Here is a 17,373-nt window from a genome sequence, read left to right as displayed (position 1 = left end):
AGACCTGTTGTAGAATCATAGGCATTCATCACTTCCACTAACTGATAACTTGGATTGTCCTTACGCTGTCACAGGAATGACATCAGACTCTGGATAAGTGAATCTGTAGCTGGACAGCTTTGTACAGTTGGAAGAGTGTTAATTGACATTGGATGCCATTTGCATGCTTAGTACTGTACAAAAATTAAGGTCTTTCTGAACAATTACTTTGCACAGTTACTGTGTAGTCACTACATATTCCATGCACAGGATTTTGACATCTTTCCTCCAGTTTTATTGTGAAGACAATGCATTTGAATTTTCTCGGATCTCAGGCTACAGTGTGTGCGGGATACAGCTTCCTGGGCTACACAGAGCTCTTCCCTGTGCTCCCAAATGATCCTTGCTTGGATGCTCCCCCTCGCTTTGTGGGTCAATAGGAGACTTGCTCCACCATGTCTCCTCCTCTTCTCCATTCTCTCTGGCCGTTTCCGCACGGCCAGGATGCGCCCCCACACCGCCAAGAGTTCTGGCGGCATGGGGGCGGAAGCCGGTTCGCATGCAAGCATGCGAACGGGCGAAGGGAGGCCGGCAGACGGCAGGCGGCTCCGCACGGAGCCGCCTCTTCTCCCTTCTGCGCCCCACTCACGGTGTCCTCGTCGTCGCCTGCTGGGCGTCGCAGCCCCGCCCACGCTGCCCTGAGGTCGGAGGACAGTGTGGGTGGGGCTGCGATGCCCAGCAGGCGACGACGAGGACACCGTGAGTGGGGCGCAGAAGGGAGACAGCGTCTTCTTGGCGGCGTGGTTCGCACTGCGCCGCCGGGAAGACGCTTCCTCCCCAACAACAACCCTTTAAAGGGTTGTTGTTTAGGGCGGCCTGAGGCCGCCCGGGGGGGAGGGAAGCGGACTCAGGTTGCAGCAGCGGCGCCTGTGCGAACGGCGGCCTGGGGGCGGCGTTTTTAGCGCTCCCAGGCCGTCGTTAATGGGCCTTGCGGAAACGGCCTCTCAGCCTGAGTGGCCAGAGAGCACTGGAAGAGCCCTTCTCAGCCTAGCCCTGCTGTGGTTTAGATGCATCCCCTCACCCTTGACATACCTTCAAGGCATCACCCTCTTCTTGCCAGATCCCTGTTCTCAGCTGGCAAGGTGTTAGTGTTGCTGGAGTAACAGTGTATCACTTTTGATGCCTACTTCAGTGCTTTCTGCCTCACCCAGCTCCTGCTGAATAATGGTTGAGGCTTCTTAACTCTCTCAGCTTGTGTTCCTTGGGGCATGGTCTCTGCAGATACCCTCTTGGGAAGCACTTGTTGCCTGGGATTAGCCTCCTAACATGCCATGCACAGCTGTTGGAAAGTGATCCCTCCTAATACTAAATCGCTAATGCAAATGCCACCTGGAAAGTGGTTATATGCAAGTTAGAAACATAACTTACTGTAAAACTTCATAAATATACATTTTAATTATTTTAAAATGTGTAGGTTTGTGAGGATATTGGAAAAGATGGAAGCCAAATTCCCTGCTCCTGCACATGAAGCCTCCTGGGTGACCTTGGACTAGTCATAGTTCTTCAGAATTCTCTCAGCCCCACCTACCTCACAAGATGTCTGTTGTGGAGAGAGGAAGGAGTTTGTAAGCCACTTTGAATCTCCTTACAGGAGAGAAAAGCAGGTTGTAAATCCAAACATCTCGCTTTGTGGGTCACTATTCCTTATTGATAGTGGGATTTTAGAAATATTGGTTTTTGCTATGGTTCAGTAAATATCTGGATATTTTCATCCCTTGTCCCAGTTTACTGTTGTCTTATTCAAGATAGGTCCTTTGCAATATGCCAATAAAGATATAATGAATGAATGAGTGAATGAAGTGTCCTTTGCACTGAAATATTATTTGTTTTCTTTGTATGTGTATTGATAATTCCTTCTCAGAATATCCATGATTTGATGTCTTATAAAAAGGTAGGATCAACAATGCTTTGATTTTAATTCTCGGCCCTATGATCTGGAGTAAATTTTTACCCCAGTGACAATTTTTTAGAAGAATCCTGAAAGAAGTGGATCTACACATTTTTCTATTAAGACACGGTCAGCTGCATAGTTGCTGGCCATAGAATACTTCCCTGGGATTTTGGATAGCCTCAGGATAGCACTGTTTACTAATATGCAGCTGACAGCGTCCTAAGAGGGAAAATTCCTATTTACAGGGTACAAAATAACCTCAGAAATATACTAACATTGAGAGTGTTTTGGATTTTTTTAACTCAAGCCTATAAAATGTATTTGGGGTATTTTTTAAAAAACAGAAAACACTGTTCCAGGAAATACTTTTAAAGTGCTCTGGAGATAGAAAGCCTCTTCTGATACTCTACCTGACTCATCATGATATTTCAATTTTCAGAACAGATAACAGGTATCGAAAATGTGTTTCAGATTTTCTGTCCTTCTCCTTTGAAAGGCTCAAGGGTCAAGATGGTGTTCCTACTTGAGCAATAGAACTGTGCTCTGAACATATGTCCCAAATTTTGTTTTGATATTTCTGTGTTCTGATACCGGTGTTTCTGTCATATTTCAAACATTTTGTAGTTCACAGTCTACATTTCACCAATAAATTAAATGGTGTCACATTTCTGGGTATTTATGCCATGCTCCATTACAGAATCTTGCTGCTATCTTGCAAGTTTACGTTATGCTTTGCACTTTCTTTTTAACTCTGTAGGATGAAAATGACAACCCACCCACATTCAGCAAGCCTTCCTATGTCATTACAGTCATGGAAGATATCATGGCAGGTATGGAAGCTGTCCCTTTTGTTGACAAAACTGCCCTCTGAAAAGCAATATTCTGGGTGACAACTTACCATGTCAATGATATCTGTAAATATTTATTTATTTATTTATCTAGCTAGCTAGCTATCAGATTTAATATACCACCCTGGTCCTGTTAAAATCCCCAAGATTTCATTGAGATAGACTAGCACATTATTTCCTTTCCATATAGCCCTGCAGCATTGTGGGAGGGTATGACATGGGTGACGTTCAAGTGTAACATTAGAACTGTATATCTGGCCTAATGTTAGAGAGATATTTGAACTATTGCTAGCCTTTGTGTTTCCAGTGGGAAGAAATAATTTGTTACATCTCGCTACCCCGCCCCCCCCCCCCAAAAAAAGAAAAGTCAGAGGTACAATCCAACAACAATATCATTTTAATTCTGCATGTTTTCTAAACCTTTTGCACAGGGTCTTCATTCACATCATAAGCTGAGACACATGTTTCCTTCTCTCCTCTTTTATTTTTTGTAACAACCATTCTGATGAAGGTTCTGGTGAACTTGAATGTTTGCACACTCTGTAGACATTTTGTTTGCATAAGGAACAAAGCTGCCTTTGGGAACCACACTAGGAGTTCATGGGGAAAAACTCTAGAATAATTTAAACATGTATGATTGCCTGAAGACCTTCCTGTGATACAAATATCATTTTTATTTACTATTTTGATATAGTTGCTAAACAGAAATTAAAAGTGACTCCCAAGATTTTCATGAGAAGGCTGACATAATCATAGATAGAACAAAGGAAATAAATGAAGCCCATTTCTAAGCCAACTGCTCCCCTGCCTCTTCACTCTCAAACTCCCTCAGCAGTACTTTTACCCAATAGAATAGCTTGCTCAGTCCAACTGCCACTATATTTCAGTCCAACTTCCGCATATCTCAGATTCCTTTGATATCCTGCCATTCTGAAGAAGGGGCAGAGAAATAATTAGGATCCTCCCATTAGAAATAGAGACAGTGGCAAGTAGCAGCAAGAACAGCGAACTATAGAGAGAACTTTGCTCCTCAGATCCTCATGTTGCTGCTGCTAATGAAAGGAAGTCTCTAGCTGTCATTCATCCACAAGGGAGGAGAGTCCATCGCTTGGAACAGCAACATCTGGATTCCCCCACATCATTCTACAGGTTATTTCCAGGAGGGGGGATTCCCCTGTGGCAATGGCTTGAGAGGAGTATTAAGCAGCATATGGGACAACAGGAGAACAGGATTAACTTCTAACTTGGCTTTGTATATTCTGAGTTGGAAAGCAAGGTGCAAGTGTGTAAATTTCAGGAAATAGCACAAGATTTCCCAGGACTCTGTTTCCTATCCCTTATTGTCTACCAATAAATGTCTTCCTCAGCTCCGATAGATTAAGTGTTAATTAACTTGGAAAAGCTAATGAAGATCCAGGTAGGTATAACATCATCTTTTGATCTCTGCTACCTCAAGTCATTAATACCCACTCTGTGAGGATCAATCTCAAAGTCCCCTTGACCTTTAACTTATCAAATTTGTAGGCACTATTACACTCTGTGCCCCCCCCCCCCCATGTGTGATTGGAGGACAGACTCCAAAGAAAAATTTCCAGGAGCTGGGAGCGTCATTTAAAAAAAAAAGATTTTAGCCTCTGAGGAGTGTTAGATAATGTCTATTTTGAGGATTTTAAAAAATCTGATTATCTGATAGCAGTTTGTAAATATCCAGATCCTAGCCTGACAACCTGTTAAAATTGAATAAACTAACAAACTAAACTAAAATACCACTTCTAAAATGTACCAGCAATGCAGAGTTGGACTGGAAGAGTTAAAATTAATATATATCTTATGATTTCTTTTCTAAAATTGCCCATTCCTTTGATGCCTATAAATAAAACAAGAATGGTGTATTTGTTTAATTGCTGCAGCTCAGAGATTTCCAATGTACCTAGATGGTTACCTGGCCATCCATTCGCCTGCCTAGTGAGACACTGTTCCTGCAAGCCCAGCACAGTGTGCAGGGGCGGGGGAGAGGTCCCAACAAAAGAATGGAAGTAACAAAAACAAACATAATTGCTATGAAAGTGAAAATGAATGTAACAGGTAAAGCTAGTCCCCTGTGCAAGCGCTGGATCATTACTGACCCATGGGGTTATGTCAAATCATACGTTACTAGGCAGACTGTGTTTGCAGGGCAGTTTGCCATTGCTTTCTCCAGTCACCTACACTTTATCCCCAGCAAATTGAGTATTCATTTTACCAGCCTCAGAAGGATGGAAGGCTCAGTCAACCTTGAGCCACTAACCTGAAACGAACTTCTTGCCAGGATTAAACTCAGGTCTTGGGTAGAGCATTTGATTGCAGGGCTGCAGCTTGCCATTCTGCATCACAGGGCTCTTGTTACTTGGTTTAAATTTTAAAAATGTTTAACTTAAAACTACTCTCTTTATGAGTGAAGCGTGTGTCTTTTCCTTTCCAGGGCTTTGTCCCACAACTTTAGCTATGAAGTGACTTTGTTCCAGTGATTTTATGTGCACTTAAACCTTAGCCAATTTAATGTGGCTTGTGGAGAAGACTTGTGGTATACCTCAAGAATGAGAATTTTCACCCCCTTCTCTTTTTCTGTGTCTTAGGTGCAACAGTTCTATTTCTAAATGCCATTGATTTGGACCGATCAAGGGAGTATGGTCAGGAATCCATAATCTTTTCCTTGGAAGGGTCCTCACATTTTCGGATCAATGCTCGCTCAGGTGACCGCAGCCATGAACCCTTTCCCTTTCAAGTTTCTAGCCTTTTTGCCTCTCTTCTTTCCCCCTCCCACTTTCACCTATTCTTTCATCTAGAGAAGGAACAAAGCAAGTGTTGAATACAAAAACCGTAGCCACTCGAGCATAAAGATAAGATTAGAAAAATCCTGTACAGCATACTATGAGGACTGTTTGTTGCAGATCCCAAGGTGGAAATGCAGATTTCTGATTAATCCAAACCCACGTGTATATTAAAAGTCAAAGTAGAATTTATAGGTTTTGGTGAACTGCAGTCATTTCGCAGTAATACAATATTTTCTATCTTTCTAGTGCTTCCCATGTATTATCACAGTAATTATTACAACAGTTCTATGAGGTAGGCCAATATTCTTATATTGTAGGAGGGAGTGGGCAGTAAGAGGTTTTGCGTTTGAGACTAGACCTTTGAAATACTTCCCACTTTCCTGGCCAATACGCTAAGCAGATAAACTCCCTTATATTAACAAACTCAAGCTTTCAGGATGTCTTTCTGATTCCAGATATATAATGGGGAGGGGTGTGTGCAGTGGCATACAACAAGTCCCATTCCAGATTCTTTATTTCCAGTAGATTGACATGCCATATTTTAACCAACTGCACAGCATTCAGCTGTCCCTTGCTAACCAGTTTGGTCCCCCTCAGTGCCATTATCCTAGTTAACAAACAAAAGTTAACAAATATTTTGGAAAGGGGTTTTTTTGTGGTTTTTGATCTGACATCACTTTTAGTTATGGTTACTTCTCCATTTTAAAATATTCTATATGGAGAGAGAAGCCGTCATGCATACAGAAAGGAGGAGAAAGGGGGAAATCCAGGTGTTCTGTATTCTTAGAGGAGTAGGGATTTTTCTGTAGGAGTTCCATGCTGAAATTAGCTGAACCTGCCTTATGAAGGTGTGCCTAATTGGATGTAACTTTGTGGACAAAAAGGAGCAATTCATCACTGAGACACACTCATATTTAAAATTTTCCCCCTTACTGATTAATTTTTCCAGCCTACAGATTAATGGGTATCGCAAAAACTTCAGAAGCAGATATATTTTAGAGACAACCTCTTTAACCTCTTGCAGTTCTGTGATCTAGATTAATTTTTAACCCTCCCTTCTCCCCAGTATCTGCCTTGGGCACTCCTCACAACTGAAACAGTGTGTGTTCAAGTCAAAGCATGCTGGATGGCATGGGCTGATTAAATGATAACTACTTTTCTGTCTCTCAGATGTCACAAAGCATCAATCTATCATCTCTTCTTTCTCATTTCATTTTCCCTTTTCTCTTCTTCAGGAGAAATCACCACAACATCTCTTCTGGATCGGGAAGCTAAATCAGAGTATATACTTATTGTGCGGGCAGTGGATGGTGGTGTGGGTCACAACCAGAAAACAGGCATTGCCACTGTAAGTTAGCCTTACTGGGGTTTTTTGTGTGTGTGTTTGTTGCTTGGTGCAGCTTTGTTTGTGCAAAGCCTTTCTGAAAATAGCATGACTCCCTTGTGTATTTACAAAACTTATTAAGATACAGAGGCTCTCATGTTTCCTTCACTAACCTTTGAAACCAAATGAGGAGAAACATACGCCACTAGTTTGAATATGTACATTGAACATTCGGCACCTTGAATTTCTTTTTCAGCACATCCACCTTTTATTACAGATACTTTAACTGCATAAAATAGTTTAGCATATTTCTATATAATCTGACAAATGATTTTAGTATGGAGTCGCAAGCTTTTTACAATCCTGCATACTATATTTTAAAGGATGGTGCATTTGGCACTCTTCTGAGTAGGGAGCATTTTTGTTGACACTCTCAGAGTAGGGAAGTAGATATCATGGGGTCCCTTGGAGGTTTTTTTCATGAATTTGCTAAACAGACCACAATAAAGCATTGAATGAGCATGATGACCTGCAGCAGCCTGTTTGAAGATACTTGACTTTCCAGTTGTACCCAAAAATATTTCCACTTCCTCACCCTTGTCTTTAAATATTTTGTGAGAAAATGGACTGTTAAATTGTGAAGGATTATCCTCTAGGGAGAATTTTGTCCTAGATTATTAAAAAGAGATTGTGAGAAACAAAAGGAAAGATGTTGCTAACAATAGTTGTTCATCAGCCCCTAGGAAATGGTTGTTTCCTTCTCTTTTCCCTCTTACAAGACACCCCTGGATAAACACATGCCATGCAGCTCACTATGACAAGTCTTCTCCTAACCATCCCCTGAATCTACTTCCATGCATATCAAAGAGATCAACTTTGCATACTGATTAGGAGCAGTATCCAAAGACTATCATGAGAGATTAGAAATTTACTAACCTCTGCCTCCTGGTGGCACCAGTATCCCATCTCAGCACTGTGAAGATAATCACATAGTAGACAGATCTCTCTTCTTTTTGAGGTTGCCAGTCTCCACGTAGTGGCTGGCGATCTCTCAGAATTACAACTGGCCTCTACATAAAAGAGATCATTTTCTCTGGAGAAAATGGCTAATTTGGAAGTTGGATTTTATGGCATTATAACCCACTGAGGTCTCTTCCCTCCCAATACCCCACTTTTCTCAGTCTCCACCCCCAAAATCTCCTGGAATTTCACAACCTAGAGTTGCAATATTCCCTTCTATCTACTGTGAATTGTTACTGGGAGCTGTGGGGAAAGAAACCTGTATACTCTTTGCCCATAGGATTAGTTGGGGCTGAACAAGCTAGATTAGAAGTGCCTGTAAATTTGACGACATGCTGCTAGCTATCAGGGAGCAGTCCCAGTAGCACTAGTGGTCTTTTTGTTTATGATATCCACCCTAGAACTGCTTTTAACCCCTGCTAGGGACTTGGCAGGGTGCTGATTGATTAATCCTGGATATTTTGGGTTCTGTTGCAGTTGGTTTACTGGTGATATAAAAACGTTTTGTTGGTTTACTGGTGATATAAAAACATTTTGTTTGCACATAAGCCAAAAAATAATTGGAGAGAACGAGAAAGCAAAGGTGATCACCTGATGCTTCATCAAGAGAGAAAGGAAATGTTCATGTTATGGTATGCATAGAAAGAAATTGCCAAAAGAAAAATTCAAAAACCCAGAACACAATCCATCTGATGCCTTACATTAGGGTTAACCTAATGACATATAACCATAAGCAGCTTTTGAGTTCTCTAGAAAGTTTCTTCGAGTTGGTCCACTTAGCACATGGATATAGAAGTGCTTGTATACAGAGAGAGAATGAGTGTAATAGACTGCAATCCAGTTATGGACTTTTCTTTGCTCCTCTTTTGTGTTCACCAGTGAAGGTAAAAAGAGCACTTCACTCCTAATTTCTCAAAAATGCTGCAAAGCAGTAGTATTTTAGGATAGGTTTTTAATAATTATTATTATTTAATGTGCTCTGGAATACAGCAGAATTGTGGTTGTAATTTCAACCAATAATTTATCTGTATTGGTGATTTCTTAATTTTTAACTGTATTATATGTTTGCATATATTTTGTAAACTGCCTCAGAGGAGGACAGGGGAGAAATAAATATCTTAAATGAATAATGTAAATCATGCCATCAAAAAAAATGGTCAGGCATATGAGATGTTAACCAAAATCTCACAAGCTTGGTTTTGGGAACATAAACAACATGCTAACAGCCTGTGTTTCAAATGTTCCCAGTGATCAGAATAGAGGAAGAATGTGTTAATCAGGATTACTCTGAAGATGGTGAAAGTTCCAGGCAACAATAATGAAAGCAGCTCAGAGGGGGAGAGAGAAAGAGAATTAGTCAGATTCATTTATTTGTTGTGACTCAGGCACTTGTAGACAGAGGTGTTTGCATTGCTGTCAGGAGGTCTGAGCACAGAATTCTGAAAGCTTCCCTGGAGAGCAGTGACTCCTCTTCCAGCATTAATAATGAAGAATACGCATTGACATTGCTGAGTTGGAGAGGGAACGCTGTACTAAAAAGCTATGTTGTGTGTGACAGGGGCATTAGAAGGGACACGAGAAAGGGAACCTTGTCAGACATTGTCATCAAGTTCCTGTCTGGCATTTATAATCTGTTTTTTAAAAAGTCTCTTCTAAGCTTGCAGGTACAGAGATGAGTGCTGAGGAATGCTGGCTCACGTGTTCAAAGTAACTGCTTATAGCTGTTCATTTTCAGGTAAACATCACTTTGCTGGACATCAATGATAACTACCCTGTGTGGAAAGATGAGCCTTATTTCATTAACCTGGTGGAGATGACCCCTCCCAATTCTGATGTCACCACGGTACGTGTTCCATTGAATTAACCCACCGTTCTTTTTGGTCCGAAGCACAAAATCCTCAGTTGAATTTTACTTTCCCCCCTCTTTTTCTTGAGTAGATTTTTTTTACAAATGGTTGTATGAAATAATAAACTGTGTAAATGAAACCTTCGGTTCACACAGAACTCTGGAAATTTATTTGCCTTACATTTCCAACTACAGAGACTTGCAAACATGATTTGGAATCCAGTGTGGTATAAAGCAGTTTATAGGGGAGTTTGCTGTGGAAATCAGGTAGCAGAGAAAAGGAAAAGTAATATCTCACCACCCAGTTCCCTGTATGTCCTTTGCAAAAAGTGAAGAGCCAGTAAACTAAGGTTGTGTATAGTTTAGTCTGGAACACTTTTGTTATGCTAGACTTTCCCATAGGCCACCACTTAAAATGGGCATTCATTTCACATTTTAGTGCTGATCTCCGACTTAAAATCGGGTTACGCATGTAAGCCAAAACAGAAATATAAACCCTGGCTTTCACAAGGTAAAAAAGGCATACTTTGCTGTGCTGTCTTTGGGGGGGGGGGGGGGCTTTCTTTTCCTTTGAGCAGCATGTAGCATGGATAAGTTATTCAAAAAAGTATTTTAGTAGTATGTAGTAGAAGGTGATCAGCCGAATGTGTGGTATAAATCAAGGTAACACAGCTGGGATGCTTCAGGTAACAAGAGGCACATGCATGCACAGATACAGAGAGATCAGTATAAAGTAAGAACATTATCAGAGAATGCAAATTTATTATCTAAAATTAATAAGTCTGATCTTTAAATCACAGATGCACTGTTTCCATTTTGTCATTCACAAGTAGTTCAAATGAGTTAACATGACAACATTATGTATAAAAATTTATACAAATAACATTTGAAGAGCAACTGATCTCTGTAGCCTGAAGATTCCAGGAGATCTCCAGGCCCCTCCTGGAGATTGGCAGCCCTTGGAACAGATGGTCCAGAGTCATCTAGCATGCAGGGATGCCCCAGAGTTCTCTGATTTTCTGTAGGACATGTTTCTGGTTTCTAAGGCTTTTCCTCTGAGGCTTCTGATTCAGAGCCCAGAGCCCATTATGTGGGGATTATAAGACACAGCTACACTCTTTTCCACTGAAAGATTAAAGTGCGGTCAGTTGTGGTGCAGCGGAGGAGGAAATTAGAAGATAGTCCGGAATGAATAAGAGAATTATAATTCATTTTTGAGCACTGCCTTTGTAAAAACCATTATTCTGTGCTTATTTAAACATGGCTTGGCTGGTGGAGGGAGCAGGAACCTGCCGGGGTGGGGGGGATCTGCCTTGCTGACAAGGTTATATGCAGCAGCAGCAAGGCTCAGCAGGCGGGGGGAGCAGGAACTCACTAGGGGGAGGAACCTTTAGGTTGCCTCACCAAAGAGGCTAGAAGCTGTGGCAGCAGCAAGGCTTGGCTGATGGGGGTGGGGAGCAGCAGGACGAGATGGAGCACACAGGCAGCCACAGATGGCCAAATCCACCCACAGCCAGCCCATGCCATGTCAGAGGCAGGCAATGCCCCACATCCAGCTTCTTAAATGGGAGGGACAGACAGCAAAGGCCAAACGAGGGGTGGGAAAAAGCAGAACTAGGTAGGCACTGAGACCCAAGCAGAGCATTCTGTGACAAAAAAGGTCCAGCTTGAGGCAGATGGATATAAAAGTGTACTTTGATCTTTCAGTGGAAAAGAGTATAGAGATTATAGTGACTAAGAAAAACCCAACTATCTGTTTAATCTCTAGGACCCATTTTTTTAGAAATGTTAATTGTTATTAACATATTTATCGGGCAATAACCTTCTACTAATATCTATTAGTAATATTATCTTCTACTAACCCTCTAACCTTTCTCACTATCCAGCTAATTGTATTGATATATACACAACAAGCTCTTCTGCATTAACTTTTTCTTTTTTCCCGCCTTACATTGAGAATTTATGCATAAAAGACTCATGGTATAATTTTCACATTTATTTGTCTGTCTGTCTGTCTGTCTGTCTGTCTGTCTGTCTGTCTGTCTGTCTGTCTGTCTGTCTGTCTGTCTGTCTGTCTGTCTGTCTATCTATCTATCTATCTATCTATCTATCTATCTATCAATTTATATCCCACCCTTCCCACAGGGCTCAGGGCGGCAAACATCAATAAAACCACAACAATCAGACAATATAAAACCAATACCGGCACAAACTGTATCATTTAAAACTTTCACAATAAACAATAAAAGAAAAACAGATGGTGATAAAACCCTAACCAGACACCCATGGGAGGCAGCGATGTTCCAGTCAGGCCGGCTGGCATGATATAAAAGCCTGGCAGAAGAGCTCAGTCTTGCAAGCCCTGCAGAACTCACAAATGTCCCGCAGGGCCCTGATCTCAGCTGGGAATTCATTCCACCAGGTGGGGGCCAGGGCCAAAAAAGCCCTGGCCCTGGTAGTGGCCAGCCGAACCTGTCTCGGGCCAGGGACCATCAATAAATCCCCCCCCTGATGAGCGGAGGGGTCTAGAGGGGCAATGCGGGGAGAGGCGGTCCCACAGGTATGTAGGTCCAAGACCACTCATGGCCTTAAATGTCAGAACAAGCATCTTTAACCTAATCAGGAACTTGATCGGCAGCCAGTGAAGCTTGTACAAGACCAGAGTAATCCAGCCACCATAATGTGCCCCTGAGCCCTTCGGGGGAGGGCGGCTTATAAATATAATAATAATAATAATAATAATAATAATAATAATAATAATAATAATAATAATAATAATAATAATAATAATAATAATAAAAGAGTGTTCTATTGTCATAAAAGTCATAAAAGACTCATGGTATAATTCACACCAAACTTTGTCCTCTTACCCTTTAACCTTCCCTGTAAGATTTTCCAGTATGGTTTTCCCTTCAAATATCTGTCTAAAGAGAGTTGTGACTCATGAAAGCTCATCAGTATATATAAAACAGTAAGCCTAGAAGGTGGAGACGATTCACTTCCAGCCAATATCATGCACACATAGCTTAAGGGTGGGTTTTCACAGAACCAGTAAAAACGAGCACAAACAAAAGTGGAAGTCCGTGGTTATTTGCTCTATACACAGTAAACTGCTTAGCTCCAGCAACCCCTTTCTCTCCTGTGACAGCAACTACCTTTCCCCATCCCTGCTCTCTTCACCCCTTCCACAGGAGGTGGCAGTTTCAGGAGCTTCCTGCAGGCTTCCCCCTTGCCAGGGAAACAGGGCAGACTAGAAGGCCTAGCCAAGATAAGGTTCGGTGGGGAGAGCCCACAGGAGGCCTAGCCAAAATGGAGGGCAAAGAGTTTGGCTAGGGAAAGAGGAAGATGAAGAGGAGGTAGCTGGTGATGCAGAACTAAGGGGGGAGAAAATACAGGAGGGGGTGGGTCCCCTCAGTGGGTGACATTAACCCACCAACAGTTTTGTAGAGCCCATTGAATTTGTTCATACAACAGGCTTTACTGCTAGTGTTTAAATAAATGATGTATGTATCTAAGGTGCTACTGAACTTTTGTATTATTTTGCTACAGCAAAACATGGCTACTAACATGGCTACTTCTTTGCCTATATTACATTACAGCCAGATATTGTCCATGTTGAACATCACTACAAGGGAGGAGGCACTGCATGTGAAGGCCTAGCCTTAAGGGACTGATGATCATTGGTATTAACAAAAGAGCCCCATGGCACAGGGTAGTAAGCTGCAGTACTGCAGTCTAAGCTCTACTCATGACCTGAGTTCAATCCCAATGGAAGCTGGTTCCAGGTAGCTGGCTCAAGGTTGACTCAGCTTTTCATCCTTTCAGGGTTGGTAAAATGAGGACCCAGCCTGCTGGAGTAAAGTGTAGTTGACTGGAGAAGGCAGTGGCAAACCACCCTGTAAACATAGCCTGCCTAGTAAACATTGCAATGTAACATCATCCCATGGGTCATAGTGACCCAGTACGTACACAGGGGGCTATCTTTACCTTTATTTTATTTTTATTTTTTTTAAAAAAAACAAACTTTATGGGTGCAAGCAAGTACTTGAAAAAATGCCGATCATCCCAGAAATCCATTTCCCAAAGTGTTTTATTAATTTTTAAATGTAAGGACTGACTCATCTAGTTGTAAAGGCTTGTGAATTGCCAATAACCTTTTAACAATGATTATTTATTGCAATTCAAGACACAGCCACTGTTGTATTGGTGACAAGAGGGTTGCAGTAAAAGGAAATTGCAGAGGCTAAATCACTGACATGGCATTTAAGGCACTGCAGTTTACATAATGCAAACCCCTCTCTGAAAGATGTTTCATATGTAGCTTTTCCCAGTGTAGACATTAACATCAATATTGGCGAAACCGTGAAGTAGTCATTACACTCTTATTCTGATTAAAATGTCCTTTTTATTTATCATCAAGTTGCTTATGAACAGGATTAGGCTCAAGTAAAGCCCTGATTATTAATATCCTTGTTTTAAACTTTGTCATACCATAGATAGGCATGCCATCCAAAACATCAAAACTCTAATTCAAGCAATCTATTTTTCAACATAACCCAGTCTTTCATCCAAACCAAAGAGAAGGCAGTAAAATATGATCTCATATACCTGTACCTCTTCTTTTCTTTGTGCCTTGCATGATTTTATATTTAATTCAGGACTTTTCCCTTTGCCAGACAAAATTTGAAATATTCTTCTGCCATTGTTTAAATGGAGGATCAGTTGCCAACACTGCTATTGTTTGAAACAAAAATAGCACTCTTGGTAGTACATCTTAATTACATCAACTCTCCCCCAAAACAAGAATTAAAGTTTGTTGTACTTTGACAACACTTTTTAAAAATTCATTCCATGATTTGACATAGTTATTTTGAAATAACTTACCCATTCATATTTGTCAATGTAATACTCAGATAGTTTACCTTTTTGACCTTAAAACCTGTTTTGCTCATCTGCTTCTTTTGATCCTGTAATTTCAAATTTTGGGGGTAAAACCAGTAATGGGATCCAAAAATTTTAATAACAGGTTCCAATGGTGGTGGGATTCAAACAGCACACACACACCTCCAGTCCCTATTGGGCAGGGAGGCTGCTTTAGTAACCCCTTCTCGGCACTCAGAAAAAAACAGTAACCACTTCTAGAGAAGTGGTGAGAACTGGTTGGATCCCACCTCTGGGTAAAACTTTCATTTTCTGTTTATTACTTTTAAAACCTACTAATCCACTGAATTCTCTCAATTTCAATCTTAAGAATTCAACTACCTTTAAGGGTTTTCTAAAATTAGCACCAAGTCATCATTAAATGCTCTGAATGTACAAGTCTCTTTCCTGTTTTATACTCCCAATCCTCCTATCTAATCATATCACTATTCAGTACTTTGAATTTGCAAACAAACCAAGAAAATGGTTAGAACACAAATTGAGAAAAGAGAGAGAAAAGAAAAAGATATTGTATTTGCAAGAAGGTAATAATATTTTATTTTAGTTTTGTTTCCATTTCTCTGAGTGCTGGCATAGATAACTGTTGTAAAGATATTACCTATTGCAAAATATTTTGGATTTTTTAAAGTACCTTCTCTTTTTTTCTGATCTTCTCTAAAATATTCTGCATTTTCCCAGTCTGTTTTCCAAAGCTTACAATTACATTGTACCAGCCTCTAGTAAAAGCTTTGCTTGCATCCCAAATCATTCTGAAGTCTACTCCCTTGCGGGCAGATGTGCGGATTTCGCAAACCCAATAAATCACACATAATCCTTACTTGTTGGAATGAAAATGGCCGCAGCCCGGTTTATTAACAAATAACATGTAACTTTTTGGAAGCTGGGCAAGCATAACGGGGCATATCCTGGCCAACCAGGCAGCGAACCACTGACCCTGGTCCTTGTCAGCCCATTGCTGACCCCCGGTCCTTCGGGCAGCGAACCGCTGACCCGGCACCGTCCCCCATAGGGGACCGGGACCGGAGGTTTCTAGATGCCACTTGGGCGCCTACCCATTTGTGACACCCTCTCCTGCCGGGGATGGAGAGCTCAAGACAGGACTTCCAGGCCTGAACCCTCAAAGCCCTCCACAACCCCAGACCTCTTATTAAGGCCCCCGCCGTGGAAGATCTGGCATGCAAGCCTGCCTACCCACAAAGGATGTGCCCCTGTGCCTTAAAAACTGCCCAGACTGCGACAAATGTATAACAATAAACAACGTTCAATAATTCAACTGCCCAAACTTAGAGAGGGAGGGTGGGTTCACTTGAACGCAGCCTCGTGGGGAGGCTGAGCCGAGTCGGGCATTGGCTTATATAGCCTGCCCGGCTCCCTCGTCACATGACGATTCTTCCCCATCACATGACCCGTCCCTTCAGCACGGGGGAAGGCGAGCTGTCCGCTCAAACCTCCCTGCCACAAACAGCGCCCCAGGTAAGTCTGGGCGTGCTTCTTATTTATGAGTTCAAAAACGTCTTTTAATTTTTTCTTACAGTACTGAACAATTGTGTCCTTTTGAAGTAATGTTTCATTTCTTCTCCTTCTGAAAGGATTGAGTTTTCTCTTTCAAACCAGAATTACAGGATTATGATCTGAAAAAGGCTTTGGTACTTTAGGTACCTTAGACACTAAGTCTCTAGAAACCCAGATAATATCTATTCTAAAAAAAGGTATGTGTCTTTCTGAAAAATATGTATATTCTCTTGAGTTTCCATTTTTCTGTCTCCATATTAGTTCATAGTTTATTTAAGTTTAACAGCTCATAGGCCATAGGTGTCAAACTCACAGCCCTCCAGATGTTATGGACCACAGTTCCCATCATCCACTGCCAGCATACTGGCAGGGGATGATGGGAACTGTGGTCCATAACATCTGGAGGGCCGCGGGTTTGACACTTGTGATTTAGACCATTAAGAAACAGCCTTAATTTTACAGTATCAGGAAAGGGAGCAAATTTAGCTATTCATTTAGTCAGAAACTTTCCCCTTTCTACTTCATATTTAGGACAGCCAAAAAAACACATGCACAGATGAATCAAATATTTTATATCATTTTTTTGTTGTGGACAAATTTCTTGTTGACAAATTATATCTTGTTTGATCTTTTTCAAATAATGAAATATTTTCCTCCCCTTTTGTGGAATATTATCTCCATTCATATTCCACATTAAACATTTGTAATCCATAATTGGGTTCCAAGATATTAACAGTCTTGGATGTGAGGGTGATCTGGCTGTGACATCTGTTACCTCATTGATCGCCAGGGTTGATTTGGCTGATCTGGCTGGCTAGGCAGGTATTTGGTCCTCCCTCACTGCTCCATGTGCCCAAAGCTGCGCACTAGGTGGAAGAAGACGACCATCCCAGATAGAAGAAGTGTAACGTTCTTTGGTCAAGGGTGTACATTACCTGCGCTCCCCTGCTAGAACCTCCAAACAAGCTCAAGATATTAACAGTCCTTATCTTCCAGTCCAGTTTCTCCTTCTTTTCACAATGTGGAAGAAATGGGAGACTTCCATGAAATGATATCATCTAATAAATAACATTCCATAAAGCATTCCATGAAGCATCTTTTAAAAGGAAAGGACAATATGTTTCTCTAGCAGTTGGCAA

The 17,373-nt window shown here is 41.4% G+C and overlaps 1 protein-coding gene across 1 annotated transcript in view; it reads left to right on the top strand.

Moving 5' to 3' along the window:
* CDH23 (cadherin related 23) overlaps positions 1-17,373 on the top strand; it is a 612,421-nt gene that overhangs the window by 426,505 nt on the left and 168,543 nt on the right. The window contains exons 18-21 of the mRNA XM_048505079.1: positions 2,688-2,760; positions 5,394-5,510; positions 6,827-6,939; positions 9,671-9,778. Coding sequence (XP_048361036.1) covers positions 2,688-2,760; positions 5,394-5,510; positions 6,827-6,939; positions 9,671-9,778 — 411 coding nt within the window. The remainder of the gene's footprint in view (positions 1-2,687; positions 2,761-5,393; positions 5,511-6,826; positions 6,940-9,670; positions 9,779-17,373) is intronic.

Source organism: Sphaerodactylus townsendi, linkage group LG08 (genome assembly GCF_021028975.2).
Source record: "Sphaerodactylus townsendi isolate TG3544 linkage group LG08, MPM_Stown_v2.3, whole genome shotgun sequence".
Lineage (NCBI taxonomy): Eukaryota > Metazoa > Chordata > Lepidosauria > Squamata > Sphaerodactylidae > Sphaerodactylus > Sphaerodactylus townsendi.
Note: the sequence above shows the minus strand (reverse complement) of the source record. Positions and strands in the feature narration are given on the sequence as shown.